General features: G+C 29.1%; 2 protein-coding genes across 2 annotated transcripts; both read left to right on the top strand.

Annotated features, from left to right (window-relative positions):
- The first annotated feature begins 2,252 nt into the window (after window positions 1–2,252).
- On the top strand, window positions 2,253–4,356 carry LOC135929770 (piggyBac transposable element-derived protein 3-like). Its single transcript, XM_065466481.1, has 3 exons — window positions 2,253–2,372; window positions 2,594–3,379; window positions 3,430–4,356. Exons 2-3 carry the CDS (start codon window positions 2,606–2,608, stop codon window positions 4,354–4,356), a joined length of 1,701 nt encoding a protein of 566 aa, XP_065322553.1. The 5' UTR covers window positions 2,253–2,372; window positions 2,594–2,605.
- Window positions 4,357–17,882: 13,526 nt separating this feature from the next.
- On the top strand, window positions 17,883–19,836 carry LOC135929768 (golgin subfamily A member 6-like protein 22). Its single transcript, XM_065466478.1, is given in 4 exon segments — window positions 17,883–17,891; window positions 18,565–18,805; window positions 18,808–19,448; window positions 19,480–19,836. Coding segments are annotated over 4 exon segments (1,248 nt in total).
- The last annotated feature ends 1,134 nt before the right edge of the window (window positions 19,837–20,970 follow it).

Raw genomic sequence — 20,970 nt, 5'->3', positions numbered from 1 at the left:
ACTTATCAATAGTACATCTCTTCACTGAAATTTTAATTTAGCATGTTTAGAACCTATATTTATAAGGTCCGTGAAGTTGGCCCCACACTTTTGTATTTTTATTAGTTTATCAGTTGCACTGATTTTTACCCCATTTTTATCGATTTGTACCGTTTCAAACTCGATTTGTACTATTACCGTTTTACAGCTATTGACCGGTAAAAATATGGCGCCAAAAAAAAACACTCGAAATTTTTTTTAAAAAAATTTCTTTAGGTATAACGATAGCGAATTTTTTTCTCTTCCTAATGATGCCTCAAATTAAGCTTTATCTTCATTATTTATTTCGGAAATCAAATTTTAAACCTTATATTATAGCGTGAAGTTATTCCCCCCCCCCCCCGATATACAAAATTTGAGATTTTTCGAATTTTTTAAACCGGGATTGATTTGTAGATTTTTATCGATTTGTACAGTTTCAAACTCGATTTGTACTATTACCGTTTTACAGCTATTGACCGTTAAAAATATGGCGCCAAAAACACTCAAAATTTATTTTTTTAAAAATTTTTTTAACTTAAGGTAATTTTTTTCTCTTCCTTATGATGAAATATGAAATTTTTTTTTAAAAAAATTATATATCATTTTTTGCTATATTTATTTTTTTCCACATTGGTTTATTAAGAATCAAATTTACTATATTATTTTAATTTTAAAGAAAAAAATAAAAACACCTTATATAAATCAATAACGTTCAACACTCTCCCATAATTATCCAATAATATATAATATATTAAATTACATAAATATTATTACTTAGCTCCTGGCTAAAATCTTAGGAAAAGCCCGAACCAGCGTGTTAAAACTTTTTTTGGCCGTCACATTATTTAATGTCAGTTTCTAATATTTCAATCTTTTTCCCTTGTCAATTAAGGCTCTATGGCTATCTATTTCTATAACTGTAATGTGATTTAGTTATTTCACATAAAAATAACTGGAGTTTTGAGGCATTTTACAATTATAAAGATTTCAAAGTGCAATGTTTGATTGCTCAGAAGTTTCTAAAATCATGTTATCCTTATCACCCACGGGGTAAAAGACTAGAGGCAAAACAGAGAGCATGCATCAGATTCTGGAATCTACCTTGGCCGCAGTTAATTTTGCATACTAATCTTCGGCAAATGCATCTTCCCCCCCCATTTGAGTCTCACTGAACATAAATAAAATAGAAATTTATTCATTAAATGGGTAAACCCTCAACTTTAGCTGGTTATAAAAATCAAATGCATTTTAACCCCAAATTACAGCTCATCGATCTATATTTAATACACTCTAAATTCCAAAATTTTAGCATACAGTTTGATCATCATAATTCCTTCTACATTCTAATTTTATCCAAAAAAAAAAAAAATTGAGCATTTTTTTTTTCAAAATATTCTTGGGAAATATTTTTTTAAACGCCAAATTAACATCTTTCAGTTGTTAATGTATTAGGGTACCTTAAACTTTACCCTCTATAATGTCGCGCTAATTTTTCCTTTTTATAGTCTAAACTAGAGATCTGCAAAAGTAGGCCCAACCCGTACCCGGCCCGTACCAGGCCCGAATGGGCTGCCGGATCGAGCCTAATATTTATTTTAAAAAATCGGGCCGGGTTGACCATCCGAGAATTTTTGATTTCTCCCCTAATGAAATTTAAGAGAAATACCTAATATATCTCATCAAAAAAAAAGGTTAATCTCTGATTAACCTGTCATCAAATCGAATGCAAATTTCTGTCGTTTATCTTTAAAGAACCAAGCGTTCTCTAACTTGCTGATCTGTTATCGGAGACTAGTCGGAGATAAGATAGATTGTCCACAATTCCTTGGAAGATAGGCAAATCTTTAATTTAGGACTTCATTATGTGCCTCCATTTTTATTCTTAGGGCAAAAATTTAAATCCTTTTATTAACAACTGAAACAAGGTGAAAAATAATCTTTAAAATTATCTGTGTTTTTATCAAACCTTTTTTGCTCAAAAATCAAGGCATTTAGTAATGAACCAAATGCCTTTCTCTTTCTACGGCAAAAAATAAATGCAATTTATAATAAGCCAACCAAAAAATACTAGTCTTTTACCGTTTATAATAAGATTTTTATATTTATTATTTATATGTTTGATATTTTGTATTCTTTAACCCTTTCGGTCGCGGTAGTGCAAATATAAAACCACCTTTTAACCTTTTTAAAGGAGTTGATCATATAAAATGAAACCACCACGAATATATATTAAAAGATATTCTTTTTCATATGTTTGTGGAGGAGTTATTTTTTAATTTTTTTTTTCGCGCCTTTATTTCAAAATACGTTTTTTACGGTGATTTTTCTTAAAATTCCAATTTTAATTATAAGTAAGTATATTTATCAAATATTTTTAAATATATATATTCCTCACTATTTTATCTATCTTTCTAATATTTATTTTTGCTCAAATAAATAATATTTATATATTATTTTGATCTTTTTAATGTGGTATATTAAACTAACCACTGCCACTTAACAACAATATTTTTAATATTTATTTTTTTAAATAATTGATAAATTTTGCCAACTCATTTCGCAATAATTTTAGCTTGTTATATATATGGATGATTATCTGGACATTCCATCTGAAGGTTCTTCGTTAGACAACTCATCCACTGATTCCGAAGATGATTATGAATCGGATACACGTTACCAAATTGATAGTGATGATTATGAATCGGATACACCTTATCAAATTGAAATTGATGACAATTCTGAACAAGATGCGTATGATCAATCTGCTACAAACCATAATAATCCTATCTGGTCCAAGAAATATTCTTCACAACCAGCATTAGAATTTGATAAAATATCAGGTCCAATATCATCTTTAAAAACGGACCCATTGTATCCATCAGATATATATAAGAAATTTATTAATGATTCTCTAATAAATACAATTACATTCAATACCAATTTATATGCCCAACAAAAAAATATTAAATATCAACCAACTAATCCTACAGAAATAAGAAAATTTTTATGTCTTCATATACTCTTTGGAATTAAAACTATGGCAAATTACAAAGATTATTGGAGTTCTAAACCAGAATTCCATGACAATTTTGTTTCATCCATAATGAAAGTAAAACGTTTTATTTGGCTTATGGCCCACATCCATATAAATGACAATATCTTAGAACCATCGAGAAATGATGAAAATTATGATAAATTATACAAAATAAGACCATTCATTGATAATATCCGTTCCTCTTGCTTGAAATATTTTCTTCCCTCGGAATATCAAGCAATTGACGAAGGAATGATTAGGTTCAAAGGCCGTATAGGATTTAGGCAATACATGCCTAAGAAACCCACGAAACGCGGTTTCAAGGTAATGTGTAAATTTTGTCATTATTTATTTCGGCTAAACTATATTTTTAGGTTTGGATGAGATGCGATAATTCAGGATATATGAATGATTTTAATATCTATGTTGGGAAAAATAAAGAGGTTGAAAGTAATCTTGGTTATAATGTTGTAACAAAGTTTTGTGAAGGACTTCAAAATCATAAAATATTTTTCGATAATTATTTTACGAGTTATACTCTAATGGCCGATTTAAAAAAGAAAGGTATATATGCTAGCGGAACACTAAACAAAAATAGGAGATACTTGCCCATAAAGAATATGGAAACAAAATTAAAAAGAGGTGAGTTTGACTGGAGAAGTGACAAAAATAATATAAGTATAATTAAATGGCGAGATAATCGTGACGTATTTATAATGTCCAATTATATTGATCCGAGATCAGTGGATACTGTGAAGAGAAAAAATAAAAAAGGGGAAGTTTTTGACGTAAAATGTCCAATAATGATAAAGATGTATAATAAATATATGGGGTCTGTTGACCATTTCGACCATTTAAAGTCTTTATATGAAATTTCGCGAAAGTGGCGAAAATGGTGGCTACCAATATTCTTTTGGCTGATAGATGCGGCGATTATCAATTCATTCATAATATACAATATTCTTACAGATAATAAACTCTCATCGAAAAAATTCCGAAGACAAATAATTGCTAGCGAATTGGCATACTGTAAAAATGTTAATAGGGATGATAATATTCATAATGATAATAATTATATATCAATGCAAAGAAAAAATAATAAACCTTATATCCTTCCAGAAATTAGACTAAAAAATTCAGCTCATCAACCTCAGGCAGGAACCTCACGAAGGTGTACCTTCTGTAGTACAAAGTTAAATCCCAGAAGAACAAGGTGGTCGTGCAAATCATGCAACGTACCACTCTGTCTAAATAAAAATAGAAATTGTTTTGAAAGTTTCCATAAGGTGTCAATGATATGAATTTAAAACCACCAGGGAGAGCCGCCATTTTGAATTTAAAAAACTTTTTTTGTGTGTTTTATATTATATTATATTAGAATCAATAAAAAAATTAGTAAATATCGTGTTGCATCATATTAATTTTATGAGGGAACCTAAAGGGTTAATAGAATATTATATATTTTTTATATATTTGTTTGTATTTTGTTAACAACAATATTTTTTTAAATTAATTAAATCAGTAATAGTTTTAAAGGAAAATTATTTGCCAAAATAATTTATATTAAAATTATGAAAAAAATGACTTATATATACAAAAAATAACAACTTCCTTATTATATATAAATAGCATTTCAATTCAATAAGTAAAATAAATTATTTTTTTAGATAAATATTATAGATATATTTATTAAAATTAAATCATAGGTTTTGTGATAAAATATATGTGATTACTTTTAAATAAATTGTAATTAAAGGAGAGTAATTTTAATATTTATAAAAATTGAAAGGACGATAAATGATAAAAACTTTTCACAGAGCGCTTCTTCTATGTTCATAAAATCCGATTCTTATTTTTGTTATTAATAAACTATAATTGACCACAAATGTAGATTTTTCATCAATTTCTATTGTATAATATATGATTCTACTAAAAAAAAGGTGTAAGGTATGCAGGGAGTTTAAAATAAGATAACAAAAAAAATATAACGAAATAATTAAACAAAATTTATTTTTTAATTTAATTTCATCTTAAATACAACTATAAAACTATCATTATCTAATGAATTACATGTCTATATATACCTTTTCGATATGCCAATTTGGTGATAACAATCAATAAAACTAATAATACAATAAAGTCCGTAAGGTAAAAATTTAGTTAATATAAATTTGAAATAATAATTCAAATATATTAACAGAATTCGTAGTTGTATTAATGATGATCAGGATTTTAAAATTATATATTTTTTTTGGATAGTTCCATAATCGAATGAAATAATATAACTGTTTTTATTCATTTTTGATGCCAAAAGTTTATAAAGCATTTATATCTAGCTATCAAAATAAGGATTATATATAATAAAATTTCTTTTTGTAAATGTATATAAGCAGATAATAACTTGCAATGGATGATGGTAAATCAAAAAATTTCCTCCTTCATTTGAAGACGGGTGAATCGGATTTTAACTTGGCTAAGTTCGAGAGAAGGGGGAGGGGCAGGTTTTAGCCATTAATATTATGAATTTTTAAAAAAAAAGGTATAAAATATAAAACTTAAATTGGAATAATAGAAATGAACCCTTAAATAGACCTGCCCCAGATTTATTTAAACAAAAAAAAAATTTTTTTTTCATAGAACCAGGAATTTCAATTTTAAATCCCATTCTAAAAGATTGCATTTTTAAAATTTTGGCAATAGGTAATCAACAATATCCAATATCTCAAATATATTGTCTTCACAACACGCACAGTGTTGTTAGACGGCTCGTTTCAATATTTTAGCCCAGAAAAAATATTGCCCTATTCCCTCGAGATCTCGTTAACAGATGTTCTAAAACCTTTGTTTCCTTCTACAAACAAAATCTTCAGGTCTTGCGTAAGTATTATTCTAGATGAAATATTGCGTTCGCCGTTTTTTAAATAAAACAACACTTAGCACTTGCGAATTCGAAGATTTAACACACAAAAAATTTTAGAGCCGAACTTTTAAAAACGGCTAACTCAATATTTTAGCCAGAAAAATCTGTTCATAACGCCTGTGTTCGGGAATAGGCGAGGAATTAAAATCCCGACAACAGACGATTCTCGTTTAAATTGGCTGGGAGGAAAAAAAAATATAATATATTTGAGAAATTATAGCCCAATGATGGGGGTTCCCACTCCTCCTATGGTTATTTTATTTTCACAATTCTATAAAAGAAACTCTTAAATCAAATCCGAAATAGCTCCGATCTCCCCTGTGGATTAGATATCTTAAATAAATCAGCTGTTGTAAGGGCATTTCCTTTTTATAACGTTCTTACCAAACTATGCAGAAATCATTTGGAAGATATTTAATTTCGTAATGCGTCAAAATCTTTTAATTTTGGAGAAGGGGTTTATATTAGTGATCTGCATCGGGCCTAATTTTTCAAGCCCGACCCGGCCCGAAATTATTTTTATAAAGTTTTATCCGACCCGGCCCGAACCCGAAATTTTTTTTAAAAAAATTTGCCGGCCCGGCCCGAATTTATTTAAATATAATTCTTATAATTACTCGACAAAATAAACGATACAATGTTATATTTGGAGTTTACTTTCTAAAATAAAATCACGTATTTTTATTTTACATAAAAAATTCAACATAAAATTGATAAATTTAAGATATATTTTAAAAAAATATTTAAGGCCCAACCCGGCCCGGCCCGAAATTTTCTTAAAAACCGGGCCGGACCTACTTTTACAGATCTCTCGTTTATATTGTACATTAAAAATTAGATGTAGCAAATTTTCCTAAATATTTGAACGTAGTTTTATTCCAATACACATATCTCTACTGGTATGATTAAATGATGCATTGCTAAAAAAGCAATTAATCATATAATCATTCAAAATTTTATCGTATAATCTATTTTAATATATAAATTTTCAGGAACATTTCTTTTATAATATATACATAAAATCAAATTTTTTTTTTTATTAAATAAAAAAAAATTGAGATTTAAAATATCAAATAATTTATAATTCTATTTTTTACTTTGATATTTAATTGGAAAAAATATATATATTTAATAGCTTATTACAATTCAAATTTTATTTTTTTAGATTTTAAAAATTTAACAAATATATATCCATAAGAGGGCGTTAAATGCATAAATACTGAAAATATCATCTTAAGAAACCAGAATGATTATTGGTTAGCTTTTTTTTATATTTGGGTGTAAATACAGGTGGAAAACCTAAAAAAAATTTAATAAAAATGATAGGTTAAAATAATTAGAAAATTTGTAAGGCACATATTGCTGGCGTTATCCATGGAAAATTCTTTATTTCTAGTTTATACCTGTAAATTTACGTGTCAAGGCATTATCCGAAACAATATTTTGAAAATATTATGATTTGACAGAATGCCGAGCTCAAAACCGACCACTTACTAAATATTCGATCAACCAAATTTGCTAGTAATATCAATCAAAAAATTTTTGTTTACAAATAATTTATGCTTATGATTTTATGTCTAATTCAAATTAATCCAATAAATCCTTTCATATTAAATAATTTACGCTTGGTTATTATACAATTTTTGATAAAACCTAATTTAATCTCTAATTATAATTATTGGGAGTTATATTATTTAACTTTAAAAGCAGGAAATAAGTCATGCAATATACCTTGAGTAATTCAAGTTAGATCATTAAAATTATATGCTAAATTAATGTAATAATATTTATCATAAAATAATGCATATGAGATTAAGGTTTTCATTTCATTTCCAATTTTAAATCCAATGTTTTTCTTAGCAATGATCGTTCAAAGGAAATTTTACTTAGGTCATCTTCAATAGTTATAAACTTATGCCATATATAATCCCAACTCAATTTATACTTGTAATTATTCTAGTATTATACATATATTTAAGTAAAAGTGGTATTAATATATGTAGAAATATTTTAAAAAATTTATAAGCTATTTTTTAAGTATTTATACGGTTATCAAAGTAGTTAAGTAAGAAGCCTTTCATATTTTTTTGTTTATTTTTCTTCAAATATAATAACTTTTTACTCTCTTACGATATCTATCAATATATGTTTAAAAAATACCTGAAAAATATTTTAGTATTTTTGTTATAAATGGAAATACTTATTTGGGAACTTGTAAATTACGCTTTAAATTCGTTCATACAAATATAAATATTTAGAGTTGTAATAATTATTAAAGAAAACCTAAATATAAAAATTTTATTCATTTCTAAGTTAAAACTTTAATACATTTTCTGGAACATTCTGGACCGTTCCAGAAAGGTTCAGGATCCGTTCTCGTTCCACAAATTTATTCGAAGTTCTGTGCAGTCGTAACGTTCCGTCCCAAAATCCCTGCTTTTTTTTTACATCCATTTTATCGGATATTATAATTCCAATTTAAATTTATCTTCTTTCTTTCTTTCTTTTTTTTTTCTTTCTTTCCTTCTTTCTTTATAAGAACTTACTTAAATAATTTGTTACAAAATACATATGGTATTTTATTTTATTATATTTTTTTTTTTCTTAATTCAAATATTAACTTAAAATTTTTTTTTTATATAAATAATATATCTTTAAATTTTCGATTTTAGCAGATGTAGGCTTTTTATTTTATAATTTTGTGAATATAGATGCAAATAAAACTAAATCATATTATATAGAGACCTTCATGGGCCTAGATTTTAGGACCAAGCCCGGCCCAGGCCCATCGTAAAAAAATATTTTAAGCCCAGGCCCGGCCCGGCCCGTTTTTAATATTTAAAAAATTTCCCAAGCCCATAAAATTATTTTATGTATACTTAACTTATGCTGAAGTAATACTAATAGAAATATAATATTTTATTTTGTAATAATATATATATATAATATTAATAAATGATATTAATAAATGATATAAACAAAATTTTAATTTATATTTTCAAATTATCATTTAAAAATAATATATTATCTACAATTTCGTTATTTAAATTTGTTCTTCTTTCTTTAATAACCCTTCCAATAGTACTGAAATTCCGTTCACTGGAAACATTAGATGCTGGAATTGTATAAATATTTTTGGCTAATCTTGCCAATTTTGGAAAGATTTTTTCATGCTTCTTCCACCAATCTAGGATGCAGTCATCATAGTTGATATCCTCTTCATTTAGCTGAATATCTATATATAAATTAATCTCATCAGCATCCGTATCATTATGAAGTATTGTATCATCCTCCCATGAAGACATATCCAATAATGTGGATGAAGCTAAAAATATTATATAGCTAAAAAGATTTATAATGAATAAATTACTGGTAGCTCTAGTAATCCTCGAAGTTTGGCCATCTTTGGGAACATTTTTGGGAATATTCCCTGATTTTCGCTGTTTCTTTTTTCGCTGTTTTGTGCCCAGGCCGTTGTGTTAAATTAAGTAAAATTATACCAATTTCCGATTTAAAAAATATATACTCTCCCAAGGTGTATAGGAAATTTGATAAATAACACTAATAAAATCAGAATGATTTGTTATATTTGTCCTATTAAATATCCTTAAAATAAGCTAAATTTGAATTTAAAAATTTAGGCCCAAGCCCGGCCCAAGCCCTATTGCAAAAATTTCCAACGAACCCAAGCCCAGCCCAGGCCCGCTAGAAAATTTATAATTAGGCTCAAGCCCGGGGCTTGGGCTGTGGGCCGTGGGCCGGCCCGGCCCATGAAGGTCTCTATATTATATTTAACACTTTTCTATCACCGTCGTAGATATAGTGTTGTCAAACGGCTCGTTTTGAGCCGATTTTTTTAAAATGGTATAACTCAATATTTTCGCCAGGAAAATATTGCCTAGGCCTCGAGATTATATATCTCTAGAACCTTTGTTCCTTCTATGAAGCAAAATCTTCAAGCTTGCATAATATATTCCTGGAGGAAATATTGAGTTACCCCCTTTTTAAAAGTCGGCTCGAAACGGGCCGTTTAAACAACACTAACCATAGACTTCGATTTCGTTACATTATAAAAAATATAACTTATAATCTCTTTTATTGTGTTTGAAATAAAAATAATATATTTTAATTTATGCCTATTTATATGATACGTAATGTTAATAATGAAGCGCGTATGCAGGAATTTCATCTGGGAAGGGGGGGGGGGGGGATAATAAAATTTTATTTAAGAAATATTATTGTTAATTTAAAAATACTAAGCATAAATTTATTAGGACTAAATAACTTTTCTAATACACAATTTTAAATTAATGTGAATTACAAAAAAAAATATATATATAAACCGGCATTGAAAAACTATATATATAAATGTGAATTATATATAAAGTGAATATAACCACGATATGAATCACTTAAATGACCCAAAATCAAAATTTGAATTTTTTTAAATATATAAAGTAATAAAAAATTTAAATGTTGGTTGGAAATTATAAATTAATACACAAAAAGTTTCTTAGGAATAATTGTATTTTGTATGTGTTGAGCTAATTTTTCAATTATCTATCCTTGCTTGACGTTAAATGCCTGTGAATATTTAAAAGATCCAAATCGTTCAATCTACTTTCAGAAGTTGTATTTCATAGGTATGATTTTCGGAGACTATTTTAATTTTTTTAAAACATACCCGGGTCGGGTCCAAAATTTTTTTTAAAATTTTTAAAAAATCTGGGCTATGCCCTGCAAATGGTACCTCTGCAGAGCTCTGTTATTCTTCTTAAAAAAAGAGAATGTTCTCTCATTAGTTTACTAATAGGAAGAGTTGCTAATATATTTATATAACCATTTTAATATATTGGGAATATAATCTAAAAATGTGTTTGAAATAATGCCAAGCATCCATAGCATTTTTTGGGACTGTATCAACCATAGTTCATCTTTTGATCATAGTTATTTAGCTAATAAGGCATCATAAGATATTTTAACATCTTCGTGATAAAAATTTAACAAATATTTTTATTTTTTTTCTATCACCATCTGAAAAAGGTTGGAAAGGCTTTTGTAGAAGTAATATCTGCGGGGATAAAAGAGAACATATTACATAGATACCTAAGAAGACAAGAGGTTCCCAAGATATATACTTACAGTAATTTTTCATTTTCTGAAAATTTATTTAAGGGTATCAAAAAAATAAACATTCATATTATTCATTGATTATATCTAATTTGCATATAATCTAATCAGTTTGTATCTATCATTTTAGTATGTTAAATTTGGTACAATATTAAATTTACATAATACCACACTTTCTATAAATAAAATCACATATTTTTCGTTTACATAAAAATTCAACATAAAATTGATAAATTTAGATATATTTTAAAAAAAATTTCTAAGGCCAGACCCTACCCGGCCCGAATTTTCATAAAAAATATTAGGCCCGAAGCCCGTTCGGGCCAAGCCGGGTTCTAGCCGGGTACGGGCCTGGTTCTAGCCGGGTACGGGCCGGGTTCTAGCCGGGTACGGGCCGGGTTCTAGCCGGGTACGGGCCGGGCCTACTTTTGCAGATCTCTAATATACTGTATTAATTTGAAGATTAAATTTTCTTATGATATAAATAAATTATAAAAATTTTATTAATTTTTCCTTTTGTATTAATTTATAATTTAACTTTTTTGTATTTTATTTTTATTTTTTTTTTTTTTGATTAATCTTTTTTTCAATTTTCAAATAATAAATAATATAAAGTATTAAAAAAAACGAAAATATAATATTTTATGTTTTAATATATTTAAAAATGTTTGAAAAATATATAATATTACTATTTAAAAAAAGAACGGAGATGGTGTGACGCAAGGAAACAAAAATGAAAAAGGGACGTAAGTGTTGTCAAGGATAGCTCTTTGGCACTGATATAATTAGCTTTGAGAATCGCTATGGATAATTGTTGACGAAGAAAAAAACCCTCTCGAGGTTCTTCTGAGAGTTGCTGATTTGTGATCCTAAGTTTTTGAAAAATGCTAAGGCGAGTTTGCCAAAGGTGCCAAGAATGGTTGATATGATTGGGATGAAGCAATGATCGTTCATTATTTCTGTGTATTTAGAAGTTTTTGTTGTTCCTTCTGGTCAAGGATGTTGATGGCGTGGTTGGATGGGGCCAAGGGGTCAATACAGGAGTAGTTCCATACCAAAAGTTGGCCTCTCCTCCATGGGATTTGAGAGTTCCCGTCAGGACGTTTACCGTCAGATCTAAAAAGACCCTGTGGTTCTAAAGTGGAAGGAATTTGGGCGGATTTCAGTGCATGTTGGATGATTGTATTACATTGCTTGTGTCTGATGAATCGTCCATTGCAGGAGCGACAATGTAAACTATGTCTACCCTTCGAGTCAACTGGCGAGTTGCACCCTGAGCAGATGTGGGGGTGAGTGATGGAACAATTTAGACGAATGCCGATGGCATGGGTAAATTCATTGTTGGATAGTTGAAGCTGAAGATTGGTAGATGGGATGGCCTCAAGAAACTCATGTCCCGTACCATTGAGCAAGGAAGAGAATAGGGTGCGGTCGGTAGATTGCATGCTAGATAAGAGAGTTTCAACGCAGCAAGCAACCACTGGTGCATCCCAGTCTTTCTGTTTATGGGTTGTGGGGGGATGAGAATCAGCATTGATCCTTGTTTTCCAAATATCCATAGCCACGATTAAGGAAAGGTCTTCTTTAGAATTATGGGCGGTGGTTATTGGCTTTGTCAAGAGACTACTCGATATGAAAGTAGTTGTTGCTAAGTCAAGTGGAGATCTGATGCCGAGACCACCAAATTTGGTTGGAAGAGTTGCTTGGGCCCAAGCGGTTTCGTTGAATCTGAAATTTACTATTTTTTCGGTTAAGTCCTTTATTCCTTTTTCGTAAGTTTGGAGAGGATTAGGATATTTAAAAATTGGGGTTGACCGAATCCTTGGTATAAAAAAGAAATTTTTTAGCAAAAAAAAGGACTTGTGTGATGGAAGAAGTGTAAAGATGTCCTCCAGTTTAAGGAGTATGTCAAGTGTGGAATGAAGAAAGGTGCTTATTGCCTCGTGTCCTCCTACAGGCGATCCTAGATGTGTTAATTCAACGCTTGATGTGAATTTGAAATCGTGAGAGTTGGGAGCATTAGAATTTAAATGTGAGAATTCAGATTTGCTCTGGTTAAGCGAAAGTCCAATGGCTGTGCCCTTTTCTTTAATTATGTTGACTGCTTTGGCAATTTCACTACAGGGAACACTCAAGATTCCATCATCAATATACCAAGCGTGGAGCGATAGAGTACATGAAGAGTTTATTGATTTTATCATGTCATTGATTCCAAGACTGTGATTGGTAGCAAGAGAAAAGAAATTTGGTGTAAGCGGGGAAATGGAAGCAAGTTAAATGTAGGAACGTGTTGCGCGAAAGAGTGTTGTAGGCGTTAGAGAAGTCAATTTTTACTAGGGATTCGTTTTTTGGGTTATTTTCAAGGTGAATTCTTGTTAAGTGCACAGCAGCTTCACACCTACCAGGTATCCCTACACCAAGTTGGTAGGGGCTTAGAATGTGTGCGGCATCGTGTTTGATTCTAGATGCAATTAATTTAGCGACCAATCTACGGTAAGTTAAACCAATGGCGATGGACCGAATGTCCATGTTTGGTTTTTGGAGGCCGAATCCCGATGAAAAGATAGGATTGCTTTCCTTACTTCATCCTGTGTGAAGTCTGCAGCACAATGGGAGTAGGGTTGGGGCAATATTGGCATAAATGTTGTTGTGGGATGCTTTGATCGAAACTTAATTAAGGTATCTAAATTGGATTCCGCCAGAGTGTCATTGGTTGAAATGAGTTTGAGGGCCCCTTTGATATTAAGACTGTCAATTTTCTTCGAAATCAATGAGGCTTTTTGTTGAAGTGGGGTTATTTTTTTTTTGTTTTTGGGATGTCTGGAGATTTGGGACTCATGAAGATGAGTGTTGATGTTTAAACAGGCATCTTTTATTTGTTGAGTTAAGGATTTTTGGAGTGATATGTCAGGTATTTTAAAAGTATTGTACCCAAAGTTTAGAAATTTTAACCATTCTTCTTCTTTGTTAAAATTTTGCAAAAGAGAAGATATGCAGTTGCTGAGAGATTTAGCTACTTGTATTCTCGCTCCTTTGGATATTCTCGTTATGATACTTGGTTTTGTGGAGTTAAGAAAAATATCTGAGAATGAGGCACCAATTACTTGGTTTAGGGGGGGATCTATGAGAGGGAGGGGAAGTGAGTAAGTGAATTGAGAAGGAGGCGTGTGTTTTGAATGCGGACACCTGTTAGAGATTGGTCCATGAACAAAAAATTCTCCTACATTTGTTAAATGTATTGGTTTCAGGCAGGATGGGCAGATTTTGCGTTCATGGGGAATGGCCATAGGTATAAAAAAAAAATACAGCCAATAATAAAGCAAAAGCGCCTGTGAGAGGTCTGTTGATTGATGTGCAAAAATAGCGAAGGAATGAATATGTATGTCAGAAAAATCGAGCAACGAGCGAGAAAGATGTTAAATATGAGAGGTTTCAAATAAAAAAAGGATTAATTATTAAAATAATATATTTAGAAAAACAATTAATTTTTTTTAAAGTTCAAGTTTTTAGTTCTCCATTGTTTTGAGTTTACAATTAAGTTTAAAAATATTATTTTTACTTTTATAATTTTGTTAATTTGATAATGTTATAATTTTGAATATGATTAATTTATATATAATTTTAATTAAAGAAATTAAAAATTTGTATTTAATTTTAATTTTCTTCTATTTAAGTTATATTATTTCCTTTAATCCCATAATATATAATTTAATTCCTTTTAATTATAATTAATTATTTTAAAAAATAATTTATATTTGCATTTTAAATTTCGATAATATTAAATCCGCAAGTTGGCGTATAATATTATTTTTTGATTTCATTTTAAAATTATATTATTTTATTTATTTTTTTAAATAAATGATAAACTTTATACGGTAAAAAAATAAAACAGAACATGAACATTTATATACGCTATTGAATTAAAAATATATATTTATATTATTACTTAAAAAGGTGTTCGAATGTTTAATATTATTTTTGAAATATATACACCAACTTGCGGATATAATATTATCGAAATTTAAAGTGTAATAATAATTATATTAAAAGCATTTTAACTATTTATTATGGGATAAAAGGAAATACACCTATTAATTGTATATTCCTTTATTATTGAAGATATCTAATAATTTAATTTTTTTTACAAGTTATTTATATCGTAAGAAAATGAATCTCACTCCGATTAATAGAGAATATATCGAAAATTACTAATTTTAAGCCGCTATTAAATATTAAAGTATCAAAGCTATAACCATATCGAATCTCATATCTTAAAAGATGTTAAGATTTTTCATATTGATAATAATAGTAAAACCTATTTTAAATATTTGGTCTATTAAATTTTTTTTTAAAAATTCCTTTTGTACTTCTAGAATTTTGGTATCAATTTTTTAGTAATTTTTATATTTTGAATAACTTTCTGATTTATGCTGTTTACCCAACCGACGATTGAAGATTAAAACTAAGGTGTATATACTTTAAGCATTACATATTAGCTTAAGCTTTAGAAAATTAAGGTGCTTTTCAAAAATTTTGGCATAGTTTCATACTTAGAGCCGCGTCTTAATTTCAGAATTTACATCAAATTTTAACTCGATTTATATTAAATGAGATTTAAATTTATTTCTTTATATATTTATTAAACAAACTTATAGAAATAAAAAAAATCTATGAATATTCCATAGAATCATAAAATTCGAAAATATCTTGAATTGGGAAAGAGGAACCTTAGTTGTATTCAGAGATAAAATTAATTTTTGAATCATAATTTAAAATTCGATATCTAAGATTCAGCCTAAGACGTTCCGTAATTTTTATTTGACTTATAACTGGATTTCATTTATTGGTTGAAAAAAAAGAAAACGATAAACTAGTATAAGTACTAATCATGCATTATATATTATTGTTTACTTCCTTCTAGAATTTTCTTTCTAGCATGACCCCTATTTTGGCGATTTTATATTCACTGATGATTGACATACATTTCCGAGTCCGAGATAATGCTTCAAAATGTTTCGCTAACGATACGCACGATATCATCATAATTAGGCTACTTTTTTTTATTGACTGGCGATATTAAGGAATTAGTGAGATACTAAATATTAACGCAAACCAGATAGTTAGATATTTTCCCATTCAGGAATGATGCAAATTTTGACAATTTTATATTGTTTTTTACCTCATAATTCATTTCCTCTTTAAAACCAACTATACCAAACAGAATGAAGCAATAAAAATATGCTAATAAAGCCTTACTTCAAAGTTTACTAAAACAGTGGTCACCAATCCTAGAAGAACTAATAATACCCAACCTTAAAGGGTGGGAAATATATTATAATACTAGTGTAAGGATGGATACTAATAATTCTAATAGAGCTTAATAAAACTCTAGGGATAAGTATTATAAAAGGTTTTATAGAATGGTTAGTATAAGTTTCAGAAATAGTGTTTCCAAGAGATTGGCTCATTTCACACTTGAAGCCTGACGTCGTTGTTTTCATTTTGTTTGTAAGCCAGTTTCATTAAATTGAAGTTACCAGACAGTCATTAAATATTGACGTCGCCAGAGTTTTTTTTATATTTTTCATTTTTGCACGACATCTATTTTGGCAATTCTTACCGAACGGATAAAATTATTATACAATTAATCTCTAAGCAATAAATAAAATTTACAGAATAAATAACTTTCAGCCACTTTTTAATCATCTTAAAATCGTTCAAAAAAGTTTTCCTTTATTACTAGCTATTATATTGGTTTTAGTCTCAAACACTAATAAAGCATAAAAGATGCCTTATTTAAGAATTAGAGCTTGTTCAACCATCTTTAATAGAGATTATATAAAGACCACTGAAAACAAAATCAATAATATATAAGAATTGCCCCTCCCCCCCCCCCAACCTCAATGAAAAATCCTGACTATGCCACCGTATCTAATATCAAGAAATAATATCAATTTCTTTAAAAATATATGTTTTTACGTTTATAAAATATCCAAAAAATATAATATTATAGTGAGTTATCTGATTTGGAATGTACCCATTATCGTCAGTCTAGAAATGAAGTGCTCCACTTGCGGAAATGTTTAAAATGGGAAAATAAGCATTTAAAGTTTTAAAATCAAAGATAGGAGAAGCTTATTTGATCAATATTGACGGGAGCTATAACTTTGGCAAAAATTAATAATTTTTTTTAAGCCTACTTTTTTATTTATATAGATATATGTATATTGAGAATAAATAAGTGATTATCCGCTTCTAAATTCGAAATTTTTGAAAAATGTCGAATAGATCCAATTCTAGACTGACGATATATTGATTCAAAATATAGCATAAGACCGGGCATACATTTAAAAATATTAAAAGTTAAATTTTCTAAAATATGGTCAGATTATATGCGAAATACACTAACATTTATATTTCTATAGCACTTTTAAGAGCGTTTTGAGGGATAAAACTGGCCCCGAAAAAAAAAATGTAAAATGTTTCAAAATAAAAATACCAAATTTTGCGTTTTTTTTAAAAAAAAAAATAGTTTTTATGATTAGCGAGACACTTTAAACCTTTCGTTTCGCATTTAAATTCTATTTTAAAAAATAATATCCTTTAACCCTTTATTTTTTTTATTATCACTCAAAAGCTTAGAAAAATCGTTTACAATATTTAATATTTCCATCTGGTATTTTTAAAAGTGAGTTCCATATTATTGCATTTTTCTTAACAGGCTACTCATTCACAATGATTATGTTCTATACTTAATCTGAATAAATAAATGATACTATGAATCCAGTTTTTGGTGAAATTCTGATGATTATAAGAATCTTCGAAGAAGAGAAAAAAAAATAATTAAATACAGAATCATATGTTTTTATTTGATTGAATAACTGGGAACTGAATGGAAAAATTTTTCCCTTATTATTACAAAAAAAATGGTTTCTTTAATTATTATATGGAAAATTTATAAAAATATAAATAAATTTTTAAGAGTTGTTTAAGTACCTAGATACAAGTATCTAGATCCTGTATCTAGATATACAAATGTGGTACCTGTATCTGTATCTAGATATATTTTTGATTAAAATATCTGTATCTGTATCTAGATATTATTTTAGACGTATCTGTATCTGTTTTTAGATACTTTTTAGGAGACATTTTGTTATACTTTTATTTAACGTTTTTTATATTATAAACAAAAATACTTGAATGCAAAATTTTATTTCATATGAGCATATAATTTTAATATATATATTAAAAAATATTTAGACTACTTCTAATAAAAAATTATATATATATAAAATATATAAAAAAAATAGATATATATTCATTAAATATTATGTCAGAGTTTATCAATAAACCAGACAAATTTTGATATTACAATGCAACTCAAGAAATCTGCCATTTTAATTTTCAATAAAATTAGTAAATTTTATTTTATTATACTAATTTTAGAATTTTATTTTAGATTAATATTAATAGTGATGAAAAGGAAGAGGAAGAGGAAGAGGAAGAGGAAGAGGAAGAGGAAGAGGAAGAGGAAGAGGAAGAGGAAGAGGAAGAGGAAGAGGAAGAGGAAGAGGAAGAGGAAGAGGAAGAGGAAGAGGAAGAGGAAGAGGAAGAGGAAGAGGAAGAGGAAGAGGAAGAGGAAGAGGAAGAGGAAGAGGAAGAGGAAGAGGAAGAGGAAGAGGAAGAGGAAGAGGAAGAGAAGAGGAAGAGGAAGAGGAAGAGGAAGAGGAAGAGGAAGAGGAAGAGGAAGAGGAAGAGGAAGAGGAAGAGGAAGAGGAAGAGGAAGAGGAAGAGGAAGAGGAAGAGGAAGAGGAAGAGGAAGAGGAAGAGGAAGAGGAAGAGGAAGAGGAAGAGGAAGAGGAAGAGGAAGAGGAAGAGGAAGAGGAAGAGGAAGAGGAAGAGGAAGAGGAAGAGGAAGAGGAAGAGGAAGAGGAAGAGGAAGAGGAAGAGGAAGAGGAAGAGGAAGAGGAAGAGGAAGAGGAAGAGGAAGAGGAAGAGGAAGAGGAAGAGGAAGAGGAAGAGGAGGAAGAGGAAGAGGAAGAGGAAGAGGAAGAGGAAGAGGAAGAGGAAGAGGAAGAGGAAGAGGAAGAGGAAGAGGAAGAGGAAGAGGAAGAGGAAGAGGAAGAGGAAGAGGAAGAGGAAGAGGAAGAGGAAGAGGAAGAGGAAGAGGAAGAGGAAGAGGAAGAGGAAGAGGAAGAGGAAGAGGAAGAGGAAGAGGAAGAGGAAGAGGAAGAGGAAGAGGAAGAGGAAGAGGAAGAGGAAGAGGAAGAGGAAGAGGAAGAGGAAGAGGAAGAGGAAGAGGAAGAGGAAGAGGAAGAGGAAGAGGAAGAGGAAGAGGAAGAGGTAAGAGGAAGAGGAAGAGAAAGAGGAAGAGGAAGAGGAAGAGGAAGAGGAAGAGGAAGAGGAAGAGGAAGAGGAAGAGGAAGAGGAAGAGGAAGAGGAAGAGGAAGAGGAAGAGGAAGAGGAAGAGGAAGAGGAAGAGGAAGAGGAAGAGGAAGAGGAAGAGGAAGAGGAAGAGGAAGAGGAAGAGGAAGAGGAAGAGGAAAAGGAAGAGGAAGAGGAAGAGGAAGAGGAAGAGGAAGAGGAAGAGGAAGAGGAAGAGGAAGAGGAAGAGGAAGAGGAAGAGGAAGAGGAAGAGGAAGAGGAAGAGGAAGAGGAAGAGGAAGAGGAAGAAGTAATAATCAATGAAGCATCAATAAGTTCAGATATTGATTTTATGGCCAATTTATAAAGCATATTTTAAAATAATATCTCAAAATAAAAAAAACAAAACTCTGATAGTAAATTGTTTGCCATATCTATAAAAAAAATACCAAAATTTTAGTTAGCCTTACCTCAACTTGCAACATTGTAAAACATTTAAGTGTAATAAAATGTTTAAAATTGTAATTTTCAATTTTAAAAGAAAAAATCAAACACTGTTAATGAAAAAAAAAATTAATACAAAGGTTAGTTGATGAATTATCAAGATCTTCAACTGAATGCAAACAAATAACCCGCGAAAAAAAAACAATTAATTTAATATCCTATTTTTTTCAGTACTCCACAGCAGTAGATATGATTGTTAATAATGATTGAAATTTTGATAATCAACAAATTTTATAAAATTTTTTTCGAAAATGAATGTCGAGACTTTATATTTTTGAAGAATATCCTGATATAAAATTGTTATTCATAAAATATAACACCACAATCCCTTCAAGTGCTAAGGTAGAAAGGCTTTTTAGTATAGCTAAAAATGTCTTTACGGATTAACGAAGATGCCTTAAGGACCAAAATTCTGAAAATATTTTATTGCTGAAATCTAATAATTATTTATAATCATTTAATCATATATTTTTATATATTATATTATTACATTAAAATCTAAAATTCATTATTTTAATTTTAATAAATGCGATATCTAAAGTTTTTATCTCATTTCACACATTTTCACAATAGAATCCTAATTTAGGTTTATGCAATTATATAAGAGCATTAAAATATTGTATCTGTATCTAGATACATTTTGAAATTGTATCTGTATCAAGATAACTTTTTAGACGATGTATCTGTATCTGAATCTTGACAACATTTTTGACGATGTATCTGTATCTATAAACTAGATCCATTTAAAAAGTATCTTTTAACAACTCTGAAACCTTTAAACTAAATAAATTTTTTAAAAAAAATGTTTATATATAGATTCAAATAGTTTAAGAAAAAAAATTATTAACGCAAGGTAAAGCTAAAAGCAGTTTTAAAACATTTAATAAATTTGGGCTTTAAGATAGTATTTTTAATTTGTAGTTATTTAATCAGGATATTTCAATAAGTCCCTTTCAGATAGCATCCAATATTTTTTAATAATTTTTATATAAATGAA

This window comes from Gordionus sp. m RMFG-2023, chromosome 5 (genome assembly GCF_954871325.1).
Source record: "Gordionus sp. m RMFG-2023 chromosome 5, tfGorSpeb1-WG-v2, whole genome shotgun sequence".
Lineage (NCBI taxonomy): Eukaryota > Metazoa > Nematomorpha > Gordioida > Chordodea > Parachordodidae > Gordionus > Gordionus sp. m RMFG-2023.
This window is presented reverse-complemented; position numbering and strand designations above follow the sequence as displayed.

Excerpts from the sequence above, each read along its gene's own strand:
- LOC135929770 (XM_065466481.1), top strand. The coding sequence starts at position 2,606 with ATGGATGATTATCTGGACATTCCATCTGAAGGTTCTTCGTTAGACAAC. Across the intron at positions 3,380-3,429 it reads CCACGAAACGCGGTTTCAAG|GTTTGGATGAGATGCGATAA; the intron begins GTAATGTGTAAA and ends CTATATTTTTAG.